General features: G+C 53.1%; 1 protein-coding gene across 1 annotated transcript; it reads left to right on the top strand.

Moving 5' to 3' along the window:
- Nucleotides 1–11231: 11231 nt before the first annotated feature.
- LOC138824561 (oxytocin receptor) lies at nucleotides 11232–22747 on the top strand. Its single transcript, XM_070018415.1, has 2 exons — nucleotides 11232–12129; nucleotides 22500–22747. Exons 1-2 carry the CDS (start codon nucleotides 11232–11234, stop codon nucleotides 22745–22747), a joined length of 1146 nt encoding a protein of 381 aa, XP_069874516.1.
- The last annotated feature ends 1919 nt before the right edge of the window (nucleotides 22748–24666 follow it).

Genomic DNA, 24666 nt, shown 5'->3' with positions numbered 1-24666 from the left:
GCCCTGGGGGCTGGAGCCAGGGACCTCAGCCCTTGTCCCAGTTCAAGCTGCTTCTCAACCAACTCCCCTTGAGCAGATGGCCCAGACCCAACAACCGGAGGGCTCATTGCCCAGAGCCATCAAGCTGTGGACAGGCCTGGAATTCAGCCACATAGGCCAGGTCCCACAGAGGCCAGTTTCTGCCCTTTTCTGGACCTTACCTTTATTTTCTGAGAAACAAAGGGATTATACTAAAATTTCTGATCTATAGGATGTTTATGATTCTCTTGTTGTCGTTGACTTTTAGCATTTTTATGGTTCTCTTGTTGTCTTTCTCCCAGTTCTCTACGTCCCCTGCCCCTTGTGCTGTGTTATGAACTTAGCAATGCTTAGATGCTGGCCTGGGGTGGCCTGAGAAGAACCCTTGCCTGTCTTAGTGCCTGATTTTCCTCTATTAGAGATAAATGCATCTGAGGTTCCTGGTACAACATAAATGCACCTAGGAGAGATGGTACTTGTGACTATTTTCAGCTGAAATTTTAGTGGTGCGGTCTGTATTAGAGAATGGGTACAGGGTTGGGGGAAGGAATCACCACAGGGTGGTCCAGTGCTGGGCAGCCAGCACCAATGGAGTGGACTACAAGCACCATGAAATACTGACGAGGTCTGCCTTGTACTTCTGCTGGCCCTGTGGTTTGCAGGGGCTTCTGTTCTCATTGCTCAGCTGGTTGGCTTGTGTGGTTTCTTTAAGGTGAACAACCTTGTTCCTCCTCTAGGATACTGGGCGTGTGACATGTAGGGTGAGGGGTGAATGGGGAGCAACGTGACTGTAGCCCCGTGGTCACTGGTTCCTTGTTTACTCAACTTGAGTGTCTGATGTGGATTTGGGGCATTTTTGTCTGGAAATCCAGGACAAACTCCCACTGGATCTGCTCAACCTGGCCATAGGTTCCTAAGCTGTGACCCCAGATCTCAGACACCCTAATAGGCAGCTACTATGTAATACTCTGTTGGGTTCTACTGTGCACCAGACACCATTGTAACATTTCTTCAACTGGGCCAACTTGAATGACTCAATAACATGGCATGATAGAGTCTTTCCCAAAAATGGTGCAGTGGTACTTCCAGTGCCCTGTGTCTCGGGCCTTCGCTACTCCCCTCAGGAGGCCGGGCCTGTTCCTCCTCTCCCTCCTCCAGCTGGTGACTGGAATGTTGGTTGGAATGTGGCAGAAATCAGATAATTTGATAGCAGACTGTGAGTCACAAATAGGGATATGGCTTGTGTCAATTTGTCTTTCTCTTTAAATCTGTCTCCTTTTCTTTATCCACTTCTTTATCTCTACCTCTCCTCCTTCCCCCAAATTCCCAGGCTCCCTCCAACACACACACACACACACACACACACACACACACACACACACACACACACACACACACACACACACACACACACGTGCACGCATGGGCGCGAAGCTTGCCTTTGGGATGCAACCACCACCATCTCCTAAGGCCATCCAGGAACCTACTCTGGCCCCTCCAGAAAGTTCCAGCCAGTAGCCATCTATCTACACAGAGAGCCAAATCTTGACCACCCACCATCCCTGCTCCCAGCCTCTCTGTTGCTCAGATGATGAACTGTCCGTCGCAAGCCCTGCCCCAAGTCGTGTTTTCATGAGCATGGTGCTGTGGTTGCACACACTACATTCTGTCACAATGCGTTATGCAACTCTGTTATGAAACACTGGTTAGTAACTGAAACACAAGGGTGTCATTCTCCTCCCTGCGGTCAGCACGGTGAGACGGGCCTGTCACTCAAGGCTCCTATACGCAGCAGCAAGACTTGAATGCAGGCTCATGTTGCACCTCCGTACGACCCTGGTGCCAGAGGCCAGGCATTTATCCAAGGTGAGCCCGCCCTGGCCAACGCACTGAATCCTGTGCTGTGCCTGAGCTTTGGACCCTAAAGGCAGTTACAAGAAGCCATGAGGAGAACTAGGGTTTTCACCATCTGAAGGGAGCTGGAGGAAGTCTGCCGTCGTACCCCCATTCCAAAGCTCCAGAAAGCTCAGTTCTCCACCTGTGAAGTGGACAAGGTGGGGTGTGTTTTACAGGGGGAGGTCAAGACTGGGCATGAACGTCATGGGGTGGGGACACCCGCTTGAGGACCCAGGCAGGGAAAGGAGGCCCCTGGGGTGAGCTGTGACCCAGCATGGGGCTGGAGGGAATTAGGAGGTCTGAGGAGGACTGGGCATTTGGATGCGGGCTGTGGAGGAGGCGGCCCGCACCTGCCCCAGCCCAGGTGGACCTTGTGTCCCTGCCTCCAGGTCTGAGGCACGCTGTGCCGGCTCCCTCAGGAATCAAGGCAGCACCTGAACTGTCCTGTACGCTCACTGTCCTGGGCACGAGGTGCGGAGTCCTGCTGCGCTGCCCCTATGTGGGGGTGGCCTTCCTGCAATGATGTGTTGTTGGGAGCAGGCACCCTGAAGAACCCATTCCAGCTGGATTCACGCCTATCATCCTAGCTACTCAGGAGGTTGAGATCTGAGGATCGAGGTTCAAAGCTAGGCTGGGCAGGAAAGTCTGAGACTCTTATCTCCAAGTAACCACCAGAAAACTGGAAGTGGCACTGTGGCTCAAGTGATAGAGCACTGGCCTTGAGCTGAAGAGCTGAGAGACAGCGCCCAGACCCAGAGTTCAAGCCCCACAACTGACCAAAAACAAAAAAAAAAACAAACAAAACCCATTTACTAGGTGTCCTGAGCTGGCAGCAGGCCCTTGGTGGCCCAGGAGTCGGGGCTTGAGAGTGTCCTGCTCAGAGTAGCACCATCCTTGAGACTGGAAGCTGCTCCCGGGAGCCCCGTCCCCCAGAGAGCCAAGTGGATCTCCCTGGAGCCCAGGCAGGCTGAGAACTTTGGGGGGCACTTGCAGTGTCCTGGGGTCAGCACTTCCCACCGCTAGGCATCCAGACCGGCCACCAATGAGGCCTTCTAGAAATCCATTCTTCACGTTGCAAGAATAATCTGTAATCATGAACATCAGAAAACACAGATAATAAACTATTCAATTCACTTATGATCCACCCACCTAGAAGTGACTGCTCTGCATTTGCTTATCTGCCCAGTTTTAGACATTTTTCCTGTACATTTATAAAAATAGCTTCCTTCTGTATATTTTCTTCTGCAGCTCTCTCTTTCTTCTTTGTTCCTTCTTCTGCTCACAGACACACAGACACACACACACAGATACAGACACACACACACACACACACTTCCACATCAGCACAGGGCCATGCTGTCATTCTAGTTTCTAGGTAGCTTTTTACCTGCTGTATACAACACCACCATCTTCTACTAACCTTTTTCACTATTACCAAGAATGTTCCATGGGTGAACGTCTCTTTGCATCTTCTTCCAATTATTTCCTTCAGTTACATCACTAGAAGAGTTTGTGTGATGTCAAAAAGATACATGTCTTTAAAGCTGCGCACATTTGTGTTGTCAAATCTCCTCCTGTGAAGGAGATTCTTGGGCAGCCGTGTCTAGGATGCCAACCTCCCCTCCCTGGGGAATTCCATTTCCTTTTCACCAGAGCGACAGTGGGCAATGCCATTCATCCGTGTGGCGTGCACACTGTCTTGGCAGAGGACTTTGGGCCTTCCTGTATGGTCCTCGTTCGTTCTTTCTCCTGGTGTTTGTCAGGCAGGCACCTGTGCCCAGGCCCCATTTTGCACTGGGGACTCCTCCCACTTGGTGCACCTTGTGCTGGCTGCTTTGCTGGGAGTGTTTTACTGTCTGCGATTTCACAGGGCAGCACGCCGAGGGCACAATGGCAGCTGTGAAGGTGGGGACGGTGGCATCTCTGCTTGGTTCTGTGTTCTTAGCCAGCAGAGGAGTCCCCGTTGGTCAAGTTCAAATGCAGTCAACACACAGACTCTCTGTGCTGGGAGTCAGGAGCGACCACACTGGGCACACAGCACTGGAGGCTGCACTGATGGAATGAATATCAGTGTGTAGCTGATCAGAAAAAGAGTAGCACCCTCTGTCAAGATGTGCTCATATCCCAGGGTGGAAGGTGGGTGTCTTTTGGATGCCTTTCTGGGAAAAATGCCTTTTTTTTTTTTTAATGAAAAGGAAAAGCGAGTTGGCATGGGTGGAGGCGGGAGGGGGTGCTGCCTGAGGCCACAGGCAGGTTTGTGCAAGTGGTCTGGTCACGGAATTCCCCTCAGGCGTGCGGCCCTCTGCCTGAGATGGACTGATAGACCCGGCAGGGGCAGTGACAGGAGAGCTTTGTCTGTGTATGGCTGGAGGCGCCGAGCCTGACTTCGCCAGTGATTCCAGGGGACTCTGGTCTGGAAGAGATTCTCCTCTTCAGCCCTCTCCCTTTCTCAGCCTCAGCTGCCGTGCTTGCAGCTTTGGTGTGAGGCCTTTCATGACATTCTGGAGGTGGCTGGGTCAGCCGGAAGACTGCAGCTTCAGCCTGGCTTTGTTTCTGATCATGATGGGTCTCGGGCAAGTCCCCTGTCCATATCCTGCCCACCTTGGCACCACTCTGCTCAGACCAAGAGGCCCCCTATCATTGCCATGGGCCTCCGACCCATGCCCCATGCTGAGCCACGTGTCATGTCACTCCTCCACTTAAGACCCCTCAGAACTTCCCGGCCAAGTCTCCCACAACTGGTACCCGTCTGTGGAGTGGGGTTCCTGTCTGTATCTCCGGGCTTGTCTGGTGCTACACTCCAGCCCCTCCGGCCTCCTTTAACCAGCTGTGTGGCCTTGGACGAGTACCTTCCCCTCTCTGAACCTCAGTTCCTAATTTGAGGGTATCAGCTACTTTCAAATCACTCGCAAGTCTTTCAGGCCCTTCTTCTTCAAAAGAAATGACAAAGACCCTGATCCTCAGTATACCTTTCCTTCCATAAATGCAGCTTTGTCCATGCTATAATTACCCTCCAGTTACAGCCTGTCGTTTCTTCCACGGTGAGGAATATTCATCCTGAAGGTTGCATAAAGCCCTCAGAACCATTTGGAGCATGACAGGACAGACATGGATGCATTTCAAATGTTTCTACCTCTGATGTCTGCCCACATTGATTACTTTTTATGATCTGTGACATCGTAAATATCCAATGGCCTTTGACCCAACAAAGGTTCCCCAGCCTGAATGTCCCATGAGGGCCTAGACCAGCCGTGCGCACATGGTGCGTATGTTTACTGGAGCCGGTTTACAAAGCGAGATTGTGCTGTCATCTGCGCTGTGGTCCGGCAGCATGTTGGAGAGTTTGAAGCCTTGGGCTTTCTGTCATCTTTCTGTTCCTCTTGGGAAGAATGGCATTCTATTCAATAACACACTTTCTCACCAGAGCCCTGCTTCAGATAGGTTTCCACAAAAAACATTGATCTACGAAGCAAGGGCCTGACCCGGGGATGGATTTACTATGGCATGCTCTTGGGAACCCTATCACTCACTCTCTCAACACGTTTGTCATCTACAGGACTGAACACTAGGAAAGGGAATAGATAAATATACCAAGGTGGATAGATGGGACTGAATCACAGCCCTGACAGCCGACTTGGAGAGACTGGGCACGTTCATGCTGTAAGTGCAATCTCTAGCCACCTGCAGGGCTGAGAAATTGGTATCTTGCTGAACTGGGTAGTTTATGTCTGTGATCTCAGCCTTCCTAGAAAGACCATGAAGCCATTCCATGATCTCATTACATGGCCAGTTCCACCCCAAACTGCAATACATAGTGATACCTTGTCTCAAGAGAAGGAGAAGGCAGAAGAGGAGAGGGAGAAGGGAGGAAGAGGAAGAAAAGGAAAAGAGAGAGAGGAAAGGAAGAAGGAAAGGAATTAGCATTTAGTATGCTTAGCACAGCAATTAAGGTCAAAGGAATTACTTTTCTTGCCCAGCACAAACACGTACTTTGTCTAATTGAATGAACTTGCCTGAATAGCATCCAGTAAGATGAATAAGACAGCAGGTGATTACCGAGCAGCCTTTGCATGGGATGCTCCTGGAGGCGGGGCTTGTCATCTGGGAAGAAGACTGAGCGTCACAGCACCTCCCTGATGGCCAGGTATTTTATTTTTTTGCTGGTTGTGGAGCTTGAACTCAGGGCCTGGGCGCTGTCCTTGAGCTCTTTCACTCAAGCCTAGTGCTCCACCACTTTGACAGCTCCACTTCCAGCTTTCTGGTGGTTAATTGGAGATAAGAATTTCACAGACTTTCTTGCCTGAGCTGGCTTTGAACCACGATCTTCAGATCTCAGCCTCCTGAGTAGCCAGTGCCTGGAAGCAATGTAAACTCATCTTCGCACACAGCCCCCTGGGAAATTGAGTCTCAGAAAGGTTCAGTGACCTGGCCACATGAGCAGAGTTTGTGGTCAAACCCAGAGAGCAGCATTCACCGTTTACAAGCTCGGAATTCTCTCTACTAGGAGCTCATGTGTTTCCCTCCTCCAACACAGGAATGAAAACAGGCTGAGAAGCAATCCCACATGAGGTGAGCTCAGCGAAGGATGTGGGAGTCTCAGTTGTAAGGTGGCATCATGACCCGCCAGCTGCGTGGACTTCTGGGGCTAACCCTTGTGTCCTGGGGTCCCAGTGTCTGGATGAAAGCACAAGTGTAGGAAGCCAGGGGCAGGGTCATGGTGGGAGAGGGCCAAGGTTGTGGGGGGACATTGTAGGGGCAGGCAAGGTTGCAGGGTGACAAAGTTAGTGCTGCCCTGTGTTCTCATCATGAGCAAGTTACTATCCCCTCCTGGAGCCAGGGGTCCATGCAGAGGCTGAGAGATGATTTGGGGTGGGGGTGGGGTGTGGCGGGAACAGGGGTTAGGGAGGGAGAAGAGCCACTCATGTAGCCTTGAATCCAAGGCTACATGAATGTGCCAAAATGGGAAAGTTACCGAGATGCTCATTTTTTTTTTTCCGTTGGTGCTGGGGCCTGAACTCTGGGCCTGGGCGCTGTACCTCAGCTGTTTAGCTCAAGGCTAGTGCTCTACCACTTTGAGCTACATCGCCACTTCTGCTTTTTCTGCTTAGGTGGTACTAAGGCATCGAACCCAGGGCCTCCTGCGTGCAAGGCAAGCACTCTACCACTGAGCCACCTTCCCAGCCCAAGATGCTCACATTTAAACCGGTTCCCAGAGGTAGAAGTGGGTCCTGAACCCTGGTACCATCCCAGGTGGCTGGATCAGCTCTCAAGAGAGCAGACCTGCCCTAGGGAAGGTTATTTCTCCACCTTTTCCTCCCTCCTTCTGTCCTAAAGGAATGCCATTCTGCCGGCTCCTGGGCCTTTTGAAATAAGGCAGTCGGTCCTTGCCTTCCAGACACTTGCTTGCTTGACAGGAGGGGCTCTGCAGAACAGCGCTTGCAGGCTCTCCTGCCGGATGGGTCAGCTCCCCGCTCAGCTGGGCCACCGCGTGCGCTTCTTTGAGGATGCTTTTGGATGCGCTGATCGACTTCAAGTAAGGAAGATAGATTGCCTTCTAGCATGAGAGTGGGCCTCATCCAACCTGTTGAAGCCCTGCCCTGCAGAGAACACAGGGGCTTCCCTGGAGCAAGAAGGAATTTGGCAGCAGATGTCTTCAGACTTGAGGGGTCACTCGGATCCTCCCGAGTCTCCGGACTACCCGCCACTCAGTGGGTTTGGGGGTTTGCTGGTCTCTGTGGCACACAAGCCAGTTCCTCTCTGCATAGATGCACTGATTGTTGACTCCCATCTTCCAGTGTCAAACCCCATGTTCACACCTACAGCCTCTCCTGCTGGCCCTCCGAGGGTCTCCTCTCCACCATCCCACAGCCTTGCAATGCCACTTCAGCAGTTTCTGGCGGTTAGACTTTCTCCTTGGCGAACTCCAAGGCAAGAAAGGAGAACTGAGAAAGAACGTTCCCATCTTCCTCCATCACCCAGTATGAACCTTCCATCTTGAATACCACCAGGAGAGCAACTCTTCACACTCAGGAAGCATGGAGTTCCTTGCCTGGCCTTCCACGCTGACCAATCCCAGATGGCATCCAGGCCCTGTAGCACTGTTTGAGAAGAGGGTTTTTCACCTTTGCTCCTTGGAGAGCTTGTTCTGAAGCTTCAAAATCCAGCCACCCTGTCCCCCACATGCTCTCCCCCCCCTTTATCCTGTCTCTGCATCAGCGTTTTTATCCTCACGCTGAGACTATGTGGGTGTTTGCCTCCTTGACAAGAGCCAAGCGGGCAGCCTGTCTCCATCATTCACTGGGGATGACCGGCCGGTCCCCTGGGGAAGCAGTTTCTCCTCCTACCTGCTTTCTACTCACATTGAGAAGTAAAATGAAAGGGAGGCAGAGAGGCTCTCAGTGGCCCTTCTAACTTTTTTCAGTTGAAGGCTAAGTTACAGAACTTAGTTTTTTCATGAGACCGAGTGCTCATCCTCAGTGGATGCAGAATGTAGGAGCCTCCCCCTGCCGGGGATCAGGCACATAGGGGAAAGAGGGTCATCCCCGTAGAAGTGGCGCAGTTCACTTCCTCCCCAAAGGTGGCAGCCTTCCAGGAGACAAGCGGTCTGGGTTCTGTACATTTAGTGTTGTCCTACCCGGATGAACCAGTGTGGGGTTCTTAGGGCAAATGCCCCCTCATCCCGCTGGGTGCTTCCCCCTCACAGATGGCATGGACCAGATCATTTCAGAAAACCACATGGATGAGACCGCAAGTATTGGCTTCTGTGATCGGCCGTTTCACTTTCCATTGGGGGCAGCTGAGGTCCAGGGAGCCAAGGGAACTCGCCCAAGGTCATGAAATTCCCACCAGAGCTTCCTGTAACCTTAACCTGCCATTTGTGCAGCAGATACTATGGGAAATGTTGTGACTGAGACTTCAAGGGCATGAAGCAGACAGTTTGCCTTCCATCATGAGGCAGTGCTAGGGGATTCCCGAGCCTGTGCTGAAATGCTTGCTCATGGAGATCCCTGGGCCCAGGCCCAGGAGCCTTAGCCCCAGGATGTCTTGGCAGAAGATTGCACTGCAGATTGAGGAAATCCTGGCAGGTCTTGGCTAACTCATTTCTCTCTACATAATTAAAAGAGGAGAAGTGAAATGTCAGAAGAAAATACGTATTTAATGCATTTTAAAAAGCACTGTTCAGTTCTGAATTCTGGCCTTTTGGTTTCTGCCTTAATTCTTAGCTACTGTAAATCACTTGCAAAGGCTGTTTTAGATTAGAAAATAGCAGAGGCTGGGAAGCAGATTTGCCATCTCAGCTGCCTTTGGAGGTATCACCTAGAGTTTCCATTTTGCAGAGTGGAAGGAGGCGGAAGTGGCATTTGGCCCACAGATGAGTCTGATCTCTTTAAATGAAGATAATTATTGATTGATGTTAACATTTGAATACAAGGGGGCTGGCTTCTTTATGACATTTCCCTCCATGCATGCAATGCACTTTGAACCCCTCCACCATATTCTCTTTCTTCCCTTTGCAGAGCATCAGATTATTTCATTCTGCTGCATTCATGAGTGTATTATGTATATAACATGCTTTGATCTTCTCTATCCCTCAGAATCCACCTTTCCCCTCTTCTCATTAAACCCCCTCTAGACAATCCTCTTCCCCTTCATTCTTCCCATACCTTCCCCTTCCTTTTCCCCTTCCTCCCTTCTTCCTTCCTTCCCTCTATCCTTCCTTCCTGTTTCCTCCTTGCTTGAGATTTCCACCAAAAACTTCCTACAGAATGATGGTCTGTGCAAGTGCTGCTTGGCATGGAAGACATTTCCAATTCCTGTTTAACCCAAGTGTGATCAGAAGAATTCAAGTGGAGTACCAGGCTCACACTTTCAATCCCCGTTACTCAGGAAGTGGAGATCTGAAGGACTGAGGTTCAAAGTCGGCTCAGGCAGAAATATCCGATAGACCCTATCTCCAGAAGAACTCAAGTGATAGGGCACCAGCCTATGAGCAAGCCCAATGAAGTGGGAAACCATGAGTTCAAAACCCAGCGCGCGCGCACACACACACACAGTATTCAAAAACTGAGGATTCACTAAAAAAAGAAAGAAAGAAAGAAGAAAGAAGAGGAGCTGACAATAGCTCATGTTTGGGAGACATCAATTAAATGCTTTGGCACCATCTACTCGGGAACGCATTGCTATTCAAGCCCATTTCTCCAAGAGCGCCGGGGGGGGGGGGGGGGGGCTCCGAACAGAGGGTTGTTTACGGGTTCCATCCCTCTGGAGTTTTCCTTAGGCCTGGGAGCTGGCTGACCTGCCCTGGCACCTGCGCGGCCGGGCTCCCCTGCCCACTCGTGGCCGCACGTGGTAGTGCAGCCCTGGACCCCGGCTGCAGAAAAGCCCGCCACCAGCCAGGGCGCAGCCTCGCGCCGCGCCCGCCGCCGCCGCCGCCGCGCAGGAGCGGGGATTCCAGAGCGAGCCGCCGCGCGCAGACCTCGGGCCGGCGACCCCGCGGGCGCCGCCCGCCCCGCTCCCGCCCTGGGCCGGCCCCCACGCGCCCCGCGTCCTTGATCGGTGGCGGCACAACTTCCCCGGCGGCGGCCAACTTCGGTGAAGGTAGCGGGGTCCCGGCTCCCGGGAACGGAGGAGGACGGGGGGGGTCCCCAGGGTGGCTGGGTGGGGCTGGGGGAGAGCCTGGGGCGGGGGGAGCGGAGGCGGCGCGGGGTCGGGCGCCCGCTTCCCCGGGGGGCGCACGGGATGCTCGGGACGGCGCAAAGTGACTCTGCCTGGGATCAAGACGCGGGGAGCCCGGCTGCCCGGACCCGCGCGCGCACACACGTCGGGCTGCGGGTCGGGGAGAACGCTCCCCAGCCTTGACCCCCGCCCCCGCCCCGTCAGATGCAGACCCCACCCGGTTATCTGTAGGAGGCCGGAGGGCGCGCGGGATGGGTGGGCGCGCTTGGGGGAGACGCTGAGGGTCTGGAGGACGCGGGTGGAGGTCCGGGGATGGGGTGGGCGGCGGGGAGACCCGGAGGCCGCGCTCGGAAGCCTCGGATGATTTCGACGCTCCCGGAAGGGCCCCCCCCGGGTGCGCCCCCCGCCCCCGGCCATCTTTTCACGGGTCCGCGGTTTGTTGCAGGGTGGAATCCGGCGATCACCACCGCGGGCGTCCGGGAGCGGCCCCCTCCCCTCCACCTCCCCGAACCCTCGGAGCCCCAGGCACACCCCGTCCCGGGCCCGCGCCATCCCCGCCTCCTCAACCCCAGCCCCGCAGCGCCCACGCCTCGACGGGCTCCGGGGCCGAGCTCGGCACCCGCACCGCCGCGGCCGCGTTCATGGAGGGCGCGGGCAACTGCAGCGCGGGGCCGGCCAACGCCAGCTGGGCGCCGCCGCCGCCCGGGCCCGAGGGCAACTGCACGGCGGGCGCGGGGCCGCCGCGGCGCGACGAGGCGCTGGCGCGCGTGGAGGTGGCCGTGCTGTGCCTCATCCTCTTCCTGGCGCTGAGCGGCAACGCGTGCGTGCTGCTGGCGCTGCGCACCACGCGCCACAAGCACTCGCGCCTCTTCTTCTTCATGAAGCACCTGAGCATCGCCGACCTGGTGGTGGCCGTGTTCCAGGTGCTGCCGCAGCTGCTGTGGGACATCACCTTCCGCTTCTATGGGCCCGACCTGCTGTGCCGCCTCGTCAAGTACCTGCAGGTGGTGGGCATGTTCGCCTCCACCTACCTGCTGCTGCTCATGTCGCTCGACCGCTGCCTGGCCATCTGCCAGCCGCTGCGCGCGCTGCGCAGGCGCACCGACCGCCTGGCCGTGCTGGCCACGTGGCTGGGCTGCCTGGTGGTCAGCGCCCCGCAGGTGCACATCTTCTCGCTGCGCGAGGTGGCCGACGGCGTCTTCGACTGCTGGGCCGTCTTCATCCAGCCCTGGGGACCCAAGGCCTACGTCACGTGGATCACGCTCTCCGTGTACATCGTGCCGGTCATCGTGCTGGCCGCCTGCTACGGCCTCATCAGCTTCAAGATCTGGCAGAACCTGCGGCTCAAGACGGCGGCGGCCACGGGCCCGGCGGGCCCCGCCGCCCTGGCACGGGTCAGCAGCGTCAAGCTCATCTCCAAGGCCAAGATCCGCACGGTGAAGATGACCTTCATCATCGTGCTGGCCTTCATCGTGTGCTGGACGCCCTTCTTCTTCGTGCAGATGTGGAGCGTCTGGGACGCCGACGCGCCCAAGGAAGGTAGTGCGGGGGGGGGGGGGGGCCCCGGAGGGAAGGGCGGCTGGCACACCGGGTCTGAGCTTCCAGAGTTCTGGGCCCAGCGACTCCTAGCCCTGGGCAGGCTGGCTTTATAGACAGGCAGCCTCTCTGAGCCTTGATTCCGTCTTCCGTGAGATGGAACTGATAAAGAGTTCCAGCCCTAGCCAGGTAATGGGGGAACAAAAGGAGAAATGGCAGGTAGAGTGCTTAGCACACAGGCCTTGCACCGCTCCTTGTGAGGGAGGGGAAACTGAGGCAGGTAACTGCTTTTCCTGCAGTTAGCCAGTGGCGGAAGAAGGTTTCCAACCTGGGCCCAAACCCAAGCTCCTATTTGAAGTCCAAGCATCCCTTGGACAGGTCACGAGGTCAGGTGTGGATGAGGACAGCCTCAAGCTGGTCCTTTCACCCAGCCAACCAGACTCGCAAAAGGCAACTGTTGGGGCATCCTGGGGAGGCGAAGGCAAGCTCCTGAACCTCTCATTTAGTGGGTAATGAGCCTCACATGTGTGCATGGTGGCACACATGGGAAGCCCTGAGCAGGCAGATTGCAGAGGTGCCCAGGACTAACGCTGGTGCCTGCCAGAGGCAGAAGCAAGGAGCCAGGTTTGGCTGGGAGGCTGGGAGAGGTGTATTTCTGCTCTGGAGGCTGCTCAGGTGACAGGACGGTGGCCTGTGTTTGTCAGAAGGCACAGGAGCATCCACAGGAGGAGGTTTGGGGAACAGAGCTCCAAGGCCTCAGCCTAGAGTCAATAGCACCTCACCTCTGCCAGTTCTAGTAATTTACAGGGAAAGATCATGGGCGGGGTGGTCTGCGCCTTAGTCTTTCATGCATACATGAGGGAAGCAGGGGCTTCTAAGACTGGCTGGAAAAAATCCAGGAGTTTATTCTCACGTCCACCCAGTGCAAATGTCCTGGCTCTGATGGGATCGTCATGACACCCAGCAGTCACAGACCCAGCACCTTGGGAATCTGAAATCTCAATGCAAGCCCTCTTTTCCCCATTCTGTAACTTTGCTTTGCTCCCTTCTATACACCACAGACTCCTGGCTTTAGGGAGCCATGCAGTTTGCATCACAGTGTCCAGGACACTCGCCACTCAGCATGTATGGAGGGCCAGTGGTCCTCAGAGTGAATGCCATACCCATCATACCCTGCGACGAGGGCTCCGTAGAACTCAGCCTGACTTGACATCAGGTCTCCTGGCCAGGCCTTATAGAGGGCTCAGGCCCCAGCAAGCTCAGGAAGGCACACAGCCAGTTAGGGGCAGAACAGTGACTAGAGCTGGCTTTGCTGCCCAGGGATTTGTAGCATGGCCAGGGAGCTGGGATGGACAGAAACCAGTGGTGGGTATTTCTAAAAAGAGCAGTGGAGAATACCTGTTTCTCCAGAAGCTTGAACATCAGCCACTGAGGAAGTGAGCCTCGCCCCCCTCAGCACAGGGGTAAGGGGAAACCTCCTGCCCTTACTAGCCCAGCCCTCCCTCCCCTTGCTGTAGCGGCTGGCTGTTCATTCCGTGATGTCTCCCCTCTCCTTTCTGCCAGTTCTCAGGTGGCTTCTTGGTGTCCCGACCTACCCACCCTCCTCCTTTTTTTTTTCCTCCCACCTAAAGAAAAAGAAGATACAGCCAACCCTTTCGTCATGACTGAACTTGCGGTCTTTTTTATGCTTTCAAAGTACCTACCTGAACAGCTTATTTTTCCTTCTTAAAATTAGACAGGTAGATAAATGCAGATAGGTAGATAGAGGGATGGCTAGATGGATAGATAATGTTGGAAGTTTTAGCACCCAGCTGAAGTGGAGCCAGAGCCTCTGGGCACATGGAGTCTTCCCAAGGTCTCCTTGTGGATGAGAGTATCAGTAGAGATGGCTTCTGTTCGAAGTCAAGGTCAGGGAGGATGTGGCGGCCTAGGAGATCAGGTCCTGTCTCCTTGGCTCTTTGGCTTCTTGCCTCTATCACAGGTAAGGATGGTGTCCCATGAAGTGTCCGAGGCTTCTGTACGGGTGCTGACAGCGCAGTGGAGAGCACTTGGGGGAGGAGGGCTCCGACACTGCTGAGGCCGCCGAGTGTTTTCGCGCACACGAGCCCATCCAGATGGGAGCCTGGTGGGAAGGACGTGTCTCTGGCCACCAGCTTGGCCCAGTCTCATTTCGGCCTCTGGGAAGCGTGGGTATAGGACAAGATCAGCCGGAATGCATTCCCGTGTCCACCAGGCCTTGCTCTAAATCATTCCCGGGAGAGTATGGGCCTGAGAAACGGTGCTGTGTGCAGTCACTTGGGAGACGTGACTCACCCAGCACCAGTAAGTATGGAAGTCAGAAGGAAACACATATCCAGCCGTGCAGGAGCCTCAGACTGGGGTCAGGGTGAATGGTTGCTCTCTGGAGGCAAAAATATCTGCACTAGGGAGTCCCACGCCACACAGGACATCATCACACCAGGCTGGGGGGGAGGGGGGGCAAATAGGAGCTCTGCAAGCTTCACTGATGGGGGACCCATAAAGGTAAGAGGGGTGGACACCGTCCGCACCCTCACCACAGACCCCACAGCCTCAAGTGCTCTCTCTTCCTCTCTCATCTGTCTGTCTCTCTCTTTCTCTCTGTCTGTCTGTCTGTCTCTCTCCTTTGAATGACATCTTTCTCTACAAGCACTACCATCATGGGTTCAGAGCTCAGGCCCAGTGTTCAGGTCCCTCTGTGAGATCAAATACCTCGGCAGAGGCTCTGAAGAGGGGAAAGCAGTAAGATGACAACAGCAGTCACAACGGTGCTAGTCTGTGGGCACAGGCCCCGCTGGGTCAGTGCAGCTGGGTGGATGACCAGAAGGGGCAGGCTGGCGTGCATCTGGGGCTCCCTGCTGGTGCACATGGGAAGGGCTGGCTTCCTTCTCAGAGGCCCCGGAGCCCAGGAGAAGTTTCTGAATGAAAAAAAAAACAACCGTAGCCCCATTCATACCTTGTACACCCATCTTTGTATTTCAGAAAGAATAATGCTCCCCCCGCCCCCCCCCCCCCCCCCCCGCAACATGCTGATTTTTATGGAAAGGATCACACGCCCCTGCCCCTCACAATGGGAGGCACGCTGGGGCTGAGGTTGTTGCCCTGGGACCCCTGGGGTCCACAAGTCTTGTGCAGGGCCAGGGCACGTGAGCCACAGGCAGCCTGTGTTGGAGCTTGATTGGCACTGCATGGCCTTCGGGTCTCCCCCTGGGCGTCCACTGTCTCCTTCCGCAGCAAGGCCTACCTTGTGGGTCTTGGAGGTGGGGTAGACGGGGCCACGGGATCCAGGTCCTCTCCCAGCCTCCCCGTTCTACTTCGTAAACATGTGGTTTGTGTTCTTGAGACTGATCCTGCAGCTCAGCAGGGGTTTCCGGCGGAGCAGGGGATGGATGTGTTCTTGAGCCTGGGCGGAGGGGAGTGAGGCCGGAGCAGAACTTGGCAGGGCAGTAGGTGATGTGTCCAGTGAGCGTGAGGGGGAGGAGCCTCCGGCTGTGGGCGGGGACACCGGTGCCCTGGACACCTACATGCTGGCATGGTGACGAAAGCCTGCGTCACGTCTGTGGGGTGGGGGAGGAGGTGCAGAAGCGAGGACCCGAGGGGTGTGAAGAGCTGGACTGGGCAGATGGGACACTTTCTACGCAGCAGCACTGCAGGGGAACGGGAGCCTGGGCAGCGGTGAGTACCACATGGCTAGCGAAGCTGAGGATCTGGGCACCGGCGGGTGTTGGATGGGGAGGAGTGTGCTGGGGGCCGGGCGTGCGTGCTTCCCTGACTTCAGGAGGCCCGGTGTTCAGCATTTTTCTGACTTCCAAGCCTCCTGTTTCTGGGGCTCCAGAATCCCTGTGGTGTGACCTGACTGCCTTCCTTCCCGTACCGCTGTGCCCTTGGTAAGGTCCCTTTGGAAGAACTTGCCCTTCGTGTGACCTAGCCCCATGGAGATCAGCAGGAAAGCAGACAGGCTCTGCATGCTCAGCCCCACAGAGCTCTCCGGCTTGGCCCTCTGGGTATCACATTTTTGGAATTAGGTGGACAATGAATGGGCAAACTCTTGTCCGATGGGGCAGTTGTGGGTTCTTTTCTGTTCTTGGCGAATGCTAATGTTTTCCCTTTGGGTTTCTGCTCCGAGGTGGCTTCATTCTCCACCCTTCCAAAGCTTTGATTAATTACAGGAAAAGGAAATTTGTTGGGTGAGATAACAGTCTCTCAGACTTTCCTGCCTGAGCTGGCTTCAAACGGCAATCCTCCGATCTCAGTCCTTGGAGTAGCTAGGATTACAGGTGTGAGCCACCAGGGCCTAGCTCCAGCCTGGACTCTGGCGTGTGGTGTGCAGTCTGCAGAATCCTATCCCCCAGGCCTGGCCTGCATTCTTGGTTCCTGGGCTTTTGGTGCTGGCTCCTGGGAGTCAGCCTTTCCTCCCGGGTTCAGCTAGAGCAGACGCTTCCTATCAGCTGACCCAGTGTTTCCTTGCTTCAGCCTCTGCCCACTACAGCCCTTGCCTCACACCTGAGCCAGCAGTCACTCTTGCTCATTCTATTTCTCTACCCTTGACCTTGATATCTGTGTCTATATTCTGTTGTCAGGCAGAGAAATTGTCTTTCTGCCTTTCCAACGTGCTAGTGGCAATGGCTGATTTATCAGGACTTCCTGTCTGCTAATTTCATGCTTCGATTCAGGTCAGTCCCTTATCGACCTCTTCCTATTTTCCAGTCTCTGCTAGCAGCTGGGGACAGAGCCACGAATGGGACATAGTCACCAGCTAAGGAGTCTAAGCCAAAGTAACGATGCAGTTGCAGAAGTATTTTTTGTCACGTAGTGTGAATACCCTGAGGAGGCATTACTTGATTCGGTCTCCCTAAGGGAGAAAAAAATCAGAAAGGATTCTGAGAGAGAGCAGCATTTGAAAGGGGTATTGAAGGATAAGTAAGAGCTTGTTGCACAAAGCAGTAAGTGCAGCTTTTGTGTTGAAATTGGACAGTTACCTTATTTTCTTCCCTTACAACCTCCTATGCTGCTTGGAATGATGCTTCTCAAGCTTTATTTGTGCACAGGTCATCCGAGGACTTCCTTCAAATGCCAGTCTGTTCAGTGAATCTGGAGTAGGAGCTCCAAGACTCTGCAGTTTTAGTGGACAATGATGCCTGCATGGATCTTTATCAGGTTTGGCATCCACCTTCCCACTTGTGGCTCGTCAGCGGATGGGGAGGGCCTAGACACGTGCAGGGAGAGCCAGCTTTTCTCCTAAAATACGGTTCTTTCTCAGGCCCAGCCCATTGAGCCTGACAAGTCATTTGGATTTGACCAGGGGCAGAATCTGTAGCTCATACATCTGACTCTTCATCCCGACCCTGCCATAGGTGGGCAGATCACACATCAGTGAGTTATAGAAAAACCGTAGTTACAAAGTTATGGTCTTTCCAAAGATAATATCTTATCGTATATCCTGGGCCTCCATTCTTCTTTTTTTTTTTTGTCCTGGGGCTTGAACTCTGGGCTTGGGCGCTGTCCCTCAGCTCTTCAGCTCAAGGCGAGTGCTCTACCACTTGAGCCACAGCGCCACTTCCGGTTTTCTGAGTGGTTTATTGGAGATAAGAGTCTCACAGACTTTCCTGCTCAGGCTGACTTTGAACCGCGATCTTCAGATCTCAGCCTCCTGAGTAGCTATGATTACAGGTGTGAGCCACCGGTGCCCAGCATGGGCCTCCATTTTTATTCAAGCATACATTACTTTTTTAAAGCCTTCCCCTAGACTGCCTGCTAAGGACCCAGACAATCCCTGCAGATCCAAAAAAGGCCTTACACCCAGATTCCTCCTAGCCCTGGAGTAGGTCTTGCTGGGCGTGCCTTGTCTTGTCTGAGGGTCTTTTGCAGGCCTCACAGGGTGGGCTGGACCTGACTTTTCTGAGATGGACGAGTTGCCCCGTGCATCTGAGTTGTGCGTGAAACGCGGTAGTTGTTTCAGGAGAGGCCGTGGCCCGCTGCCCGTCAGCTGTCCTAGGCTAATTTGGGCTCTCAGCTCTCCCCGAGTGCCGGGAAGTCCGAACGTGGGAGTTCTTGAGGAGTGAGTAAAGCCAAGCCAGCGGGGGTGGAATGCCCAGCGCATACCGTCCTCCGGCGGCCCCAGGGCCTTGAGCCCTCCATGAATCATGGAGCTGCACAGAAATACACAGCGATTCTCCTCTCCCAGGAAGAATCACCCAGCAGGTGACACCGGCCTCTAATGCGTGGCCACTTCAGCTCACGGTCCTGCTTGGCAGATAGGAGTTGTTCACGTGACGTTCCCCTGGTTCTCAGCCACTGCACCAAGTGCGTGGCCTCCCCTCCCTGCCCCCTGTCTAATGCTGTTCTGGACTTTTACCCCCCCCCCTCCAGTTTGTGAGTCTCTTGAGGGAGGGCTAGGACTCAATAATTCCATTTTGGTTCCCTGTGGGAGCCAGTGCCTGGCATAGATTTTGTCCTCCCCCACAAAATGCCCTAGGCACAAGCCAGGCCGCCCCAGGGCAGCCTCTCAGTTGCCATGTCTCCCAGAAGGACCGACTGGTGATTTCTGGCTGGCATCCTGGTCCCCGGGGAAGGCCTGAACTTTATGGCAGGTGAGGAGGAGATGTGATTTTATAACCAACGCTTCCACAAAGACCCTGCTGTCTGAACATGGCCCATGACAGCCGCAGCCTCCCTTCAGGTTTCTTTTCCTTTATACAAAATATTATTATTATTATTATTATTGGTCTTGGGGCCTGAACTCTGGGCCTGGGCACTGTCCCTCAGCTCATCATCTCAAGGCTAGTGCTCTACCACTTGAGCCACAACACCACTTCTGGTTTTTTCTGCATATGTGGTGCTGAGGAATCAAACCCAGGGCCTCATGCATATGAGGCAAGCACTCTACCACTGAGCCAGCTTCCCAGCCCTATTTTTTTAAATTATCTTTAAAGCAGTTGCCATTCAACAAAGTGGATTATGACTACATTACACCTTGATCAATCCCCACATACCCCTTTCCTCCTCATTTTCCCCAATTTGTAGGATATGTACTGAATTTAGTCTGCCATTTAACAAACACTGTGTGTACTATATGCATCTTGATCTGTGTCATCCCTGCAACATTTTTGCCCCTTCAACTCACCCCTTCCTCAAAAGGGACAGTCTCAGGAATCTTCCTTGTCACCCTAGCTGCAACCTTCCACGAGCACTTGCTCCCATTGCCCTGGTCAGGACAGTAGCTGAGCTGCATGGTCTGCTGTTACCGGGGCCTTAAATCCTGGATAGGGCTTGGATATCTCAAACTTGTCTTGCAACAGTCCTGTGATGGGACCCGTACAGCTGGAGGACCTGAGAAGAGGAGAGGTTAGATGATTTCCCATAGAATACACAGCTCACCAGGGGTGGAGCTAGGGTTGATGCCCGAGTATGGATGATTAGGAAGGAGAGGCAGCATAGGGTTCTGGTGTGTGGCAGTGTGGGAGAAGGGGTCTGAGCTTGCCCTGTGCTCTGCACACCTTCCTACGCTTAACCAAAGATTGCCTGGCCTTTTCAGTCCAGGGCCCAGTAGCTTGTACGGCATAAAGTCTTGTTCACACCTATTCAGCTCTGCCGTAGGGAGCTCTCAGGTGAATGGCCAGGACAAGGTTTTGATAAAATTTATAAAAATAGCAGGCCTACAAGCTGTAATCTATTGACAACTTGTCAGGGGCAAGGGTGGATGATGATTGGATGGACAGACGGATAGATGGATGAACAGACAGATGGACAGACAGTCAGGAGGTCCTGCTTCCTCTCCCAGGCACGGTGGGGCTCTTGAAAGATTGCTGCTGGGTAGTGGGCTGATCAGCCAGCACTTAGCCTAGCAGGGAGCCCTATTTGTTCCAGAAACAAAAGAGTTGTTCTCTCTGCTCCTCAGAGCACACCGGGAGTGTGATTGCTTGGTCAGCCCATGTCTTTGCTTTGGGACTGGTAAGATTTTACTAGTTGGAACCAATGTGGCACGTGAGAATGCCAGCCGAGTTATAATGAACCAGACCCCATTACCGAACATAGGGTAACTTGCTGTGAGCTCTCAAGGAAGTCTGTCACCTGGTCTGAACTTTGTTCCTTCATCTAGAAAATGGAGTCAGGGCTGCTTCAGGAACTACTGTTCTGGGTGGACCTATGCAGAGATGCTGATAACCAGAATTGTCTCCTGCTTCCTTGGAAATGACACCATGAAATGGAAGGGCAATGTTTCCCCGGCTTTGTTCAGTTCTGGTTCCTTGGTAATCAAGCAAAGCCTTTCCTAGACACCAGAGAGGGCAACCCTGTAGCCTACACTTGGCTCAGAAGTGCAGAAGGCAGGTTGAAGTGAATCCATCATCGCCTGCTCAGAAGCTATCCACAGCTCCGCTTAACCTATGGGACATCCGCTCCATCTTCTTCTTTCTGGCTTCTTCCCATCCTTGCCCCACGCAGTTGCTGAGTGTTCTGACCTGTGCTCGCCCCTGGGCCTGCATTCCCGCTGCGTCCTCCCTTTGGGGCGCTTTCCAGGGCCTACCCCTGTGGTTGGTTCTGCCCAGCTCCGCTCTCAGCTGCCCGTGGAGGCTGGAAGTCTCATCCTTGTGAAGTCCTATCTTTGGATGATTAGGGTATCATGAAATTAAAGACATTTCAAATGAGTCCTTAGTGCTGTCCGCTGGACAAGAGCAGGTTTGGCTTAGAGAGGGTTTTTCATAACCCCAAAGAACCAAGCCAGCTAGATCAGCCACTGCATCGGTGGCTACCAGGAGGGGGCAGGGACCCAGCCCTGGTCCTTGCCTGTCCCCCAAGCCGGCCACTCACAGGTAGCCAGACTACCTGGTTTCTTAGCAACTCATTATATACTTGTGTTTTTGCCCTATAATGTTTCTTTTTTTTTTTTTTCTCTTTAAAAACAGATTTATTTTTAAAAAGCCAGAAGATTTTTTTTTGAATGCAAAGAGGCAAATCGCTGTTAGGGTTTTAGAATATTTGCAAGTACATAATGAAGTGTCATGAGATTCATTTCTGGTTCGTTTGCTGATATATGCTACTTAAGGGTGTGCTGGACGATGTGTTCCCTGCGGCTGCGCTTCGGCTGTGCTGACATGGGAGAGGCGTGGCATCATGTCCGCACCGCAAACCGCGCTGACTTGGGAGCATTTGGAATTGGGGCTTTTCATCTTATGAGTATGTAACACTAGGCCCAGGTGTGACATTTCCTTCTGTCGCATCTCAGAACCTCATTCGCCCTTGTTCTTCACTTTGTGGCTGATCGTTTGTTTCTTAGTGTCACGTACATTATTTTTATTTTTTTTAGCCTCTTGTGTGAGTTTTGAACATCTATATTTTTAGTCTGGCAGGTGATTTTTAATTTAAAACTTGAATTTATCTCCTCACCCACACAAATATATATATATGCATATGTGTATATTTACATACATAGATTTACAATTCTCTTGTAGCGAACATAAGGAGTTGGGTAGCACTGGCTTGTTTGCTTTCACCACTGCGCTTCCATTCGTGATAACGTCACTTTCCAGGATGAGAGCCACTCCTTTGCTTTCTGAAAGGTCTCTTTTGTAATACTGTCTGATGTCCTTTGCTTTTGTCCCACCAGACGCCACCGGTTAACAAGACCAGTGGTTCTCAGACCTGGGTGTGCATCAGAACTCGTGACGACACATGCCCAAGCCCAGCTTCCCGGTTTTACTAGGTAGTTCCAGCCATGGGCCTGAGAACCTACATTTTCAGAAAGTTCTCAGTTACCTCTGGGCTCTGGGAACCCACGTTAGGGCCTCGGATGGACGGCTGCCTCTGCGCCTGGCTTTGGTGCCTGTGGGTGTCCGGCACACTCTCCTGGTCTTCTGTGGGTGCCCAGCACACTCTCCTGGTCTTCTGTGGGTGCCCAGCACACTCTCCTGGTCTTCTGTTGGCATTTGTGTCCAGCTCCTGCAGTGCCCGCAGCCCAGGGAAGATGGCTTCTCCGGCTTGAGCTCTTAAATTCTTGGTTCTTTCTGCCAAAATTTTCAGGAGAAATGAGAGCGGTGGATTTCCAGCTCTCTTGCTGGACGCAAGGCCCCGCGGGGACGGGGATTCTGACTTCTGTTGTTTTCTTTGGGGGGTTTCTGGGGGTCATCTCACCTCATCTGTTGGCAGGAGATTTCTACAGTTTACCAGGCTTACGGCCATTGAAGGAAACTGAGACTTGAAAATTTTTTCCTCCACTTGAAATGACCCGGGATTAAGATGATTTTCTGCGTGCTATTTCTCAGTGGAAAAGAAACATTGGGGGGGGGCAGTACTGGGATTTGAACTCAGAGCCTGGTGCTGGACTTTGACAGCCTCTTCTCTTGTCCTCCATCTCACAGCCTCGGCCTTCATCATTGCCATGCTGCTGGCCAGCCTCAACAGCTGCTGCAACCCCTGGATCTACATGCTCTTCACGGGCCACCTCTTCCACGAACTCGTGCAGCGCTTCCTCTGCTGCTCCTCCAGCCACCTGAAGGGCAGCCGGCCCAGCGAGACCAGCGTCAGCAAGAAGAGCAACTCGTCCACCTTCGTCCTGAGCCGCCGCAGCTCCAGCCAGAGGAGCTGCTCCCAGCCCTCCACAGTGTGACCCACGGCCAGGCCGGGGCGCCTCCGAAGGCCAGGGCCAGCCGACGGCAGGCTGCCCTTTGGAGGCTGTGCACGTAGGTGGATAAGGGGCCTTCGGCTTGTCTTTTCCATGGCTTGAGTGCTGGGCGGGTTCTGGTGCGTGATGGGGAGGTGGTCTTGTTGGTGGATGAGAGGTTGTGGTGACCTCTTCTGGGCTCCCATGTGTGTTCTCCTCCCCATCCCCCCTCCTGCCCTGCACGCATATGCGCACACATGTACATACAGACACACACACACACACTGTATTTTCACTCCAATATCTTTTTACTCATTTGTTCTGAGCTCTTGCCAAAGGTAGTAAGTTTAGGGTGGGTCAGGAAATCCAGTGTTCTGGGTTTGGGATATTCGGTGGGGACAGGATCTTAGATGAGAGGTTGGTGCTAAATTCCTCCTGACCTCCAGAGTGCTTTCTGCCGTTGAGTGGTCCAGTCGTAGCATCCTGAGGACCAGCTTGTAAGAGGAAGCCTTACAAGCAGTGGGTTTCTCTGTCAGATCATCTGACGCAGAGAGCCAAAGAGAACCCGAGTTGCAACTATTTTAAGAAGATAATCTGTAGTGAACGCGTGGGAAAGAAAAGATAAAAGATCCTAAAGGAAGACAAAAGAAAGAAATTCTTTGTTGATGACACTATTTTGTACGTACAAAATCCTAAGACATGCAGACACATGTGCACACGAACATCCCTTTTGGAATTAATGAGTTTAGCAAGATCACAAGATTGATACAGACAAATCAACTGCATTTCTCTAGTCTACTGATGAACAATAGAAAAATGAAATTAAGAGACATTCCATTTATAATAGTAACAAAAGATACTACTTTAACGTGGGAATTTAAAGATACTGTTTTAATATAGGAATAAATTTGATGACAAAAAATATCAGGCTTGTGCCCTAGAAGCTGTGAAATGCCCTGAGAGAAAGGAAGGGAGGTTTAGCTGAGTGCAGAAGCGTTCTGTATTTGCGGATGAGAGACAGTGTTGTGAGGATGGAGTCATTGTCTCCAAACGGAACAGATGCCATGCAGTCCTGATCAGAATCCTAGAAGGCTCTTTTCTGAAATTGAGCTAGTTCTAAATTCATAAATGAATGGAAGGAACACAGAATGCCCTCCCCCCCCCTTTCCTGGAAAAGAGGTACAAAGTTGAGCTGGGTGCTGGTGGCTCACACCTGTAATCCTAGCTACTCAGGAGGCCAAGATCTAAGGATCATGGTTCTAAGCCAGCTCAGACAGGAAATTCCATGAGACTCTACAAATGGCCACTGAACCCAGGAAACAATGCTGATCATTATTAGGAGAATATAGGGAAAACAACAGCCAGGGTCCAGCCCACTTACCCACTAGAATGGCTATACCCAAAAGGATGGACAGTAATAAGTGTGGCAAAGAGGCGGAGAAACGGGACATTGATGGTAAATAACCACAGCAGCTGTGGGAACCAGCGAGGCTGCTTCTCACAATAGTTACACAGAATACACAACAGGACTCGGAAATGATCCAATCTTAGCTATTTCCCCAATGAAGATGTACATGTTCCCCCAAACGTGTATGCTTGCCCTCATTCCACCCCTTCTTATTATAGCTTCACTATGGAAATACCCACGTTTACCAAGTGATGAGTAGCTAAATAGGAGATAGGATATTTCTACAACGGAACATTAGTCAGCCATAAAAATAAATGAATTATCACTTCAGTCTGTAACGTGCATGAACTTTGGAAATGCTGTGCTAAGCTAAAGAAGCCGTTTGTCCAAAAACCACACAAAGATCCCATGGGAATGAAATGGTGGAATGAGCAGCAATCTACACATAGAATATGGAATCCCAGTTGTGGGGGAAGGAGCTATAAGGAGAACTGGGAGGGCCTGCTCCCACGGGGGC

This window comes from Dipodomys merriami, unplaced genomic scaffold, assembly GCF_024711535.1.
Source record: "Dipodomys merriami isolate MVZ:Mamm:240054 unplaced genomic scaffold, mDipMer1.0.p SCAF_13, whole genome shotgun sequence".
NCBI classification, from domain to species: domain Eukaryota; kingdom Metazoa; phylum Chordata; class Mammalia; order Rodentia; family Heteromyidae; genus Dipodomys; species Dipodomys merriami.
The sequence above is the reverse complement of the archived record's forward strand: the minus strand, read 5'-3'. Positions and strand labels throughout refer to the sequence as shown.